General features: G+C 22.4%; 1 protein-coding gene across 1 annotated transcript in view; it reads right to left on the bottom strand.

Moving 5' to 3' along the window:
- Positions 1-10,000, bottom strand: part of LOC122264429 (breast cancer anti-estrogen resistance protein 3 homolog) — a 21,100-nt gene that overhangs the window by 5,863 nt on the left and 5,237 nt on the right. The window contains 5 exon segments of the mRNA XM_086538030.1: positions 3,718-3,954; positions 5,064-5,372; positions 5,374-5,508; positions 5,510-5,557; positions 5,701-5,883. Of these exon segments, the coding sequence (XP_086394156.1) occupies positions 3,718-3,954; positions 5,064-5,372; positions 5,374-5,508; positions 5,510-5,557; positions 5,701-5,883 (912 nt within the window).

Here is a 10,000-nt window from a genome sequence, read left to right as displayed (position 1 = left end):
ATATATATAAGTTATCACTGTATGTCTAATATATACTCATAAAATCTATATATATAAAGATTATATAATCTCACCATCTTTACATCCTAATATCAAAATCTATATATATATATATCTTATATATATTATATTCTATATAAATATCTATAAAAATAACTATATAATCTATATATATATATAAAAATATTATATATACTATACATATATATATAAGAGAATATAGAGAGAAGCTTGATATATATTAGCGAAAATATATATACAAAGAGATATGATATATATAGGACAGATAGACATATAAAGATTAGCGGCGAGAGATCTTATATATATAAAAGAATATAAAAACACACAATTATATAAATATATATATATCTATATAATATAAAATATATATCTATATACATAACATATATAAATAAATATTATATAATAAATATTATATAAGATAAATATATTATATATATATCTATATATATATATAACTATATATATTATTATATATACTATATATATATTCTATATATATATACTATATATTTAATATAAATATCGATATATATTATAATATAATTATTAAATATATCTAACATATAATATTATATCATAATAACATACTATAAATGTATATATATATATATAATCTATATTATTATATATATATATTGTATATATATATATATATATATATATCTTTATATATTATATCTATATATATAAATATTATATATGTATGTATATATATTTATATATATCCATAGAATGAAGAGATAGAGAGATAAAGATATAGATGGATAGATAGACGGAGAGATAGATAAATAGATTTATAGATAGATAGATAAATATATAAACATATGTATACATACATACATATATATATATATATATATATATATATATATATATATATGATATATATATATAATATATATATATATATTATCCATATACCAAATATATATATATATATTATATATATATATATATGTGTGGTGTGTGTGTGAGTGTGGTGGGTGGTGTGTGCTGTGTGTGTGTGTGTGTGTGTGTGGTGTGTATGTATATGTATATATATTTATATGTATTTATATATATATATATATATATATATATATATAATATTTAAATATAGATATAAATATATGTGTGTGTTTGTCTTGCATGAGAGAAGAGTAGTGTGTGTGTGTGTGTATGTGTGTGTGTGTGTGTGTGTGTGTGTGTGTGTGTGTGTGGTGTGTGTGGGTCTGTATATGTACCATATCTATATATATATTATTAGATATTTATCTATATATTATATATATATATATATATATATATATATAACATATATATATATATATATAAATATATATATATATTTATATATAGATATATATGTATTATATACACACACATATATAAATTATATATATATATATATATATATTATATATATATATATATATATTATAATAGATGTATAGGTATATATGAAATATATATATATATGTTTTATATATATTATAATATATATAATATATATATATATTATATATATATAATTTACACATATATTGTATATTATTATATATATTATATAATAGATATAATTATATATATGTATATATATATTTATAATATAATTATATATATATATATATATATATATATATATATATGTATATTAACCCTATGGCCACGGTGCATCACATCTGTGTGACACAGCTAAATGCCCGATGCATGTCATACATGTATGTATTCCATAGCCCGGCGTAGGGGGTTTCCACTTATCGCTGGGATTGGGTTAATTAACCCTCTCTGGACGGGTGGTACAGTACTGTACCGCTCATTCAAAAGCCCAGTGGCCGGGCGGCACAGTATTGTGCCAGCCATATCAATGATTAGCCTAAGAATGGAAACGCCTCCGCCATGTGACATTCAAGCTAGTATGCCCCCCTGCGTGGATGGTTTAAAATGTTATATATATAATATATATATATAAATATATAAAATATTGATATAATATATATATATTATACATATACATATATATATATATATATATAATCTATATATATACTAAATAGATAAAATATATATATACATATATTATACATATAAAATATAGATATATACATTAATATACCTATAACATACATATAAACAAATATATATATAATATATATAATATTATATAGATACTATATAAATATATACAATATACTTACACATATATCTACATATTATACATAATAAGTATACTTATATATATAACAAACACAAAATATACATATATTATACTTTGTATTTATATAGATCTAAAATATATATATATAATATCTATACTCTATAAATAATATATACATATATAAGATATATATACATAATAATACATATGATATATAACCTTTATATATATCTATAAATATATATATATATACAAAATACTATACATATACATAAAAAATCTAAAAAAAATATATCAATAGATCAATATATATATGTATACCAAATAACTATTATACCCTTATATCATCCCATCTATATAAATAATAACGTATATCTATATATAATCTATAAAATTATCCATTATAACTCCTATCTTATAATACTCTATATAATATACACCTATATCTCTCTAAATATCAAAAAACATTCTAAATCAAATCTAATATAATATACTCATATATCTCTACTATAAAATCATAACTACTACTATATCATACATATGTCTATCTGTATATTATACCAAACCTACTGTCATATATGATATATCTCCCAACCAATATAAAAACAAATGTCTATATAATTTATATTATAACAACCCACTGTCTCTAATACTCTTTATTATGTATCACATACTACTTCACATATCTACAAATTTATATTTCATCTCCATACCATCTGTATCATAAGTCATCTCTCTGTCAATATATTATATCTAATAAAAATAATCACTGACTCTCACAATATACTAACTCTAACACTAACTATCTCAATACTCAGATAACTAAACACCCTATTAATATACTCAGTCTGTACTTTCTGTAAATATATCATGTAATCTCTCTCATCACTCTACTCTCTCACTCACTATCACACTATCAGCCACACTCTCACTCTCACTCCAATCCAACTCTATCTCTCACTCACAACTTCTCTATACACTGCAAACACCACTCTCACTCTCTCTACTCTCAACCCTTCCACACACCACTCTCACAACTCTCACACTATATCTCTCACTCAAACTCTCACATCAATCACATCGGCATCCACAGACACACACCCTCTCACACACACACACTCACTCTGTCTCCTCTCAATATCACTCAAACTCATATTAAACTCACTCAACCCCACAACACCTAACACACTCTACACTCTCTCTCAATCACTCACACTCTCACTATCATAAAAACAGTATCTATATATGTATCCTCTCTATCACTCACACACAATCTCCTATCTCTCACTCTCTCACTATGTCTCTCAGACACGTCATCAACACACACACACTATAACTGATCCCACTACACCACAGAACTCTCCAGTCTCAAACTAACACAACTCTATCAGCACACACACACACAACACAATCACACACACATACATGTATTTCATGTTAATATAGAAGATAATATTAATCTACAAACATATATACCTAACCGTGCATATACCTTAAGTATTGGACATAATATCTCTTAATAAGTTACATAGTACTTTACCTACTATATACTTTACCTTGAGCCACTCTCTAGCAGTGTATTTTTTATGCCTTTGAGAGCAGTAGAATCCAAAGGTTTGTTTTCTAGAGAGTTTAAAAGAAGAGTATTGAAATTTTCTAGATCGAAGGCTGTAGTTGGAAGCACATCAGGCAAGCTGTAGAGCACAGGTTCCTCTTCAACCATTGAGTCTTCCTCCAGCTGTACACTGCCACTGTCACCAAAGGAGGCTTGGCTGTCACGACTGTAAAGAGATCTCAACTCATGACTATTGAGTGATATCTATAACAAGGTTTTATCATAATACATGTTTACAGTCAAACCAGGAACAATTCATGGCTGTGATAGAAAGTCATATCTTTATCTGTTTTGTACACTCAAATAGTAAGGTGTCTACAACACCTGTTTAAGTTTAACTACAATCATGTATTATAAAAGCTTTAAGGCTATTATTGCTATATTTGTGACAGGATGAAATACATATCAATTACAATATCTACTTGACTTCAGATAAAAAAAAACCGATTTTTGGTCTTCCTAAGCAGTAGAAGTAGGAACTCTTTACCTATTCACCCTTTATAAGATTAATCAAAATTAAAGATGAATTGAAGGCTGAACAAAACAAAGGTATAAGACTTCGCCAACATAGCCAAAACTGGGAATTCCAGCAATTTGCCTTTTTTGCTTCCATTAAGCAAGACCTTTCTTGCATAAGCTGGAAAAGACCCATCCTGAATTTTCAGGGATTTTATGCCACAGGAGATGATTTTTTTTTTTATATATGGATTAAAATAAAATATCCATATGCTTTATTAGTACTTCTATTTTTTTTTTTTTTTTTTTTATCACCGATCATATACTGTGTGTATTAATAGAGTATGTTTCTTACATTGTAAACAAACAGTATTTTTTATTTTTTCAACTTTGTGCAAAAGTTTGAGACTGAAATGTTAGAAAATGGCTTCTAACAGTCCTTGAATCTCCTATCACTTCTATTCACAATATGTATAAGAAAAAGAAATGAAAAAGATTTGAAATCTCTAATAAAAAGGTGTGAGTTTGAAAAGTCAAGGAAAAGACATGGAATTCTGAAAATGCAACAAAGATCACATCCACATATATATAGATAAAATAAAAACTGGAACAAAGATCACATCCACATATATCTAAATGAAATAAAAGCTGTAATAATATCATATTAAAAGTATGGCACACAATACTTAGACAAGTAGTAGCCATACAATTGAAAATTTTGGCATTCTCTCCTAAACATAACAAAACTTAGTAAGAGAAATTCCCCCCAAAAAAATAGATCAAAGAGCTCCCACTTACCTGACTTATCTTACGAAATTTCTGGATACTTACTTTCTGGGATCACTAGCAGAAGTCTGTACAGAGTCACCAGAGCCATTTCCTGAGTCAGAGCCTGAGGGCTGGTACATTTCAGACAAACGTGAATAACGAGGATTTGATGCAGTATCTGTCAGTGTTGTTATACTCTCAGTCTTTCCCCTCTCTCCTTCAGTAGGAGTTACTAAGTCATCAGAAGGAATGTGTTTCTTTAAGTCCTTAGATTCATCCTCATCACGTTCATCAATCTCAGCATAAATTCGCTCATTTGTTATTGTTTGAGGTGGCTTTTTAGGCTTGATCTAAAAAGGAGGACTCTTGAAGCGTTGGTGGCGTTGCAGAGATATCTCTTTTTTTTTTAGATTGTTTCAGTTTATTCAGGACTGAATCTACAAGAACTGTGGATGGATGTTCAGAAGCTACAGTAAAAGCTTTTGTTGTCATCTTCCTTGGCAGAGCTCAGCGAAAATTTCTCTGCCCCACGAGGGGGCGTTGGGACTCCCCCCTCCCTTACTGACAATTCTCACTGTTTAGATCCACGACAACTTGTTTAATCTACAACATCTTCTTGTTGAAATGTTTGACAACACAGCACGAACCTATTTTGACCCTCTTATTCTGAACCAATGTAAACACTTATAACTTCCACTACGAAGGTTCATCAGGTGGTCTGGAGGTGCTACTGCTCCTGGTCTTCATGGGTAATATGGGTGCTGTGTCTCGACGCATCCTTGGAGGGGAGTGTGCAGGACTCCTCACAACTGTGCATCCTACAGCCACAGGGCCACTGTAAGAGTGTTGGTGCCTTAATGTGCTCCCAGGGAGTCCTCCACTCCTGGAAAAGATACCATCTTCGTAGCATATATTTTCTTTCAACTTTAGAAGAAGAAGAAGAAGAAGAAGAAAAAGAAGACGAAGATAAGAAAAAAAAAAAGATATTAAAAAAAAAAAAAAAAAAAAATAAATTATTAAAACATTTATATAATATATAGGTATATAACATATACATAAGTTATATAGTATATAGATGATATATATATATAATTATATATAATATAATGTATCACATATATATAATATAATATATTATCTAAATTAAATAATTATATATTATACATATCATGTATATGGATACTACATAATATGTATATATATTTATATATTTAGGAACATACATCATATATGTATTATCTATATATTGTATATACAATATAATATGTATATATAGTTTCATATATATATAAATTATATATATAATATCTATATATATTTATATATAGTATATACCATATAATGTAAATATAATATCTATGTATATATATATATATCATAGTTTATATAGATATATATATGTATATAGTTATATATATGTATATACATATTACAATGTATATATGATAATAACATATATATGTATATATATATACATATATTACATATGATATGTTTATAAAACATATATATGTATATACATATATATATAAATATATGTATATACAATATATTACAAATATATGTATATAAGTTAATATATGAGATAGGTGATCAGTTATATATGTTATAAACCTATATTCATGGATAAGAGAGGAGTTAACATGTATATATTGATGTATATATACTGATAGAATATAGATATTTATGTATAGATATAATACCTATTGGTGATTGGATATTTAGGTATAAATATACCTATATATAAGAGATTTTTGTATATAAATCAGATATATATGTATATATATGGTGGATTATATATATATATATATTGATTATGTATATACATACTTATAGATGTATATATATGTATATGTAATATATACATAATATACACTATATATATATATATATACATATTTGATTATGTATATACATATATTATACATATGCTATATACATATATATATATATATAGATATATATAGATGTATATATACATACATATATGTGATATATATATATATTATATTATTATATATATGATGTTTATTACATAATATATGTATATAATACAATTTTTATATATATATATATATGTGTATAATATATATATATGTATATATATATATATAATTATATCTAATATAAATGTATATATATATATATGAATCTTTATATTCATATATATAACTATTATAATATATTACATATATATTATATATATATGTTATAAATATATGTATAATACATATATATATATTTAACTCAATCTAATATCACAATCATATATGGACAATAAAAATAAATAACTCCAACCCTACCCCTTATACATATATCTGTTTAAATATATTTATATATGTATATACAGATATATAATTATACCATATCTATTAGATTTTAAACTATATATTATATATATTTAAAATAGATGTAATTTTCATTTATATACATAATATATGTATATACAAAATTATAGATATAAAAATTAACATATTTTGTATATATTCATTTTATGTATTAATACATTTTTATTAATATTTATACTATTTATTTTGTATTAATATACCTATGTATGTATATATATATACCTAGTTATATATATTTATAATAAGTTATGTTATATATATACATTATATATATATAGTATATATATTCATATATACTAATTGAGACATATTTATGGGATAAATAGAATAAATTTGTATATAGTTATATATTACATATTACATATAACATATACATATATATATATATATATGTATATAATGTAAATTACATATATATTTAATATATATATAAATTATATGTATATATATTGTTTAGATACTTATATGGTATATAGAGAGATGGTTTATATGTATCAATATATTTATATAGGTATGAATATATATATATAAATGTATAATAATGATATAATATATATATATATAGATATTACAGAGAGTTGATGATTAATAATATATATATATAATTATATATATATATATTATCATTGATTCTAGATATAATTATTTGTAATAGTATATTGATAGTAGATTTAGAAGTTATTTATATAGTATATATTTAGAATTTATGTTATATGATAGTTGTGAGTTATAATGATGATAGAAAATATATTTATATAGCTTATATATATTTATTATATGATATATAATATATGATAGATATAATTTGATAGTATATATCATATATATATCATATATTTGTGTGATGGAGTTATAGGTATTATACATTTTTAGATATATATTAATATAGTATATATATGAATTATGTATTTAAGGTTATTTATATATAGAATTTTAGGTATTAATAGATATATAATAGTATTTAGTGTATATTTTTAGAGATATATAGATATTATATAGATATATGATATATATATATATATATTACATATATTTTTATTATATATTATATATATATATATATATATTTATATATAATTATATAATATATATATATATAGTATATTTATTTTATAATATATATTATATATATACTTATATACATGATATAGAATATATAATATTTTATTATATATATAAATAGAAAATATTTATATTATATATATATTATATTATTATATAGAATTATATTATATAGTATATATATATAATTATTTATATTATATATATAAATATATATATTATATATATATATATCTATATATATATAAATATAATATATATATGATTTATATATTTATATATATTTTTAGATATATATTATATAGATAGGCATATATAGTATATTACTGTATAATTCATAAGAATATCATATACATATATATTGTATATATATATTATAGTATATATATATATATATATATATAATATATATTATATATATATATATGCTTATTACATATACTGGATATTATACATATGAAATACATAGACATATATATATATATATATTATATATATATATATATATATATATATATTATATAGATATATATATATAATATGCATATACATTTTATCTGTTATATTATGAACATACACACATATATATAAATTATATATATATTATATCTCTATATATATATATAAATATAATATATATATTATTTATAATTTGTCATATACATTCACAACATATATAACATATACATATACATATACATATAGATATCAATTATACCATATATTTTTATATACATTACAGTATATACATATACCATAGTACTATACCATATACATGTACACACACGAACATACTACATAACCAAATATATATATTTTTTTTATAATTTATATATATTATAATACATACAACAACACATATAAGTATAATACATATCTGAATATTATATATTCTATATATACATCTAATATATATATATTACTAAACTAATATATATACAAATATATATACTTATAAACCATATATTACCTAATATATATTACCAGATATACAGATATATATACATATATGTATAATTATAACATATACACTATACATATATATCACATATATGTATATATATATACATAATACATATACATTATACATATATATATATATATAGTATATATACATATATATATGAATATATATATACATATATAATATATACATATATATGTATATAGATATATAACATATACATATACTATACATCGCATCATAACACACACACACACACACACACACACACACACACCCACAACCCACACACCCCCCCACAACACACAACACACACACACACAACAAACACACACAAACTCACACTACAAAAAAAAAACATAGAAAAAAAAAAAAACAAAAAAAAACAAAAAAAAAAAAAAAAAAAAAAAAAAAAAAAAAAAAAAAAAAATTCTAAACACGCACTGAAGACAAGTAGTAAACATTACTAGACAATAATATTCAAATTAAAATTTACAATGACTTTATCATAGGTCACAAAGAAGGGAAATGTAGTATCAGTGTTCTTCAAATGATATTAAAAATGCATAACTATATCAGAATTATTTTTTTCTCCTTGCTTGTACCTTCTCTTATCTAATCAAGTA

Source organism: Penaeus japonicus, unplaced genomic scaffold (assembly GCF_977035675.1).
Source record: "Penaeus japonicus unplaced genomic scaffold, GWHDUDI00000001_assembly GWHDUDI00000001, whole genome shotgun sequence".
NCBI lineage: Eukaryota > Metazoa > Arthropoda > Malacostraca > Decapoda > Penaeidae > Penaeus > Penaeus japonicus.
This window is presented reverse-complemented; position numbering and strand designations above follow the sequence as displayed.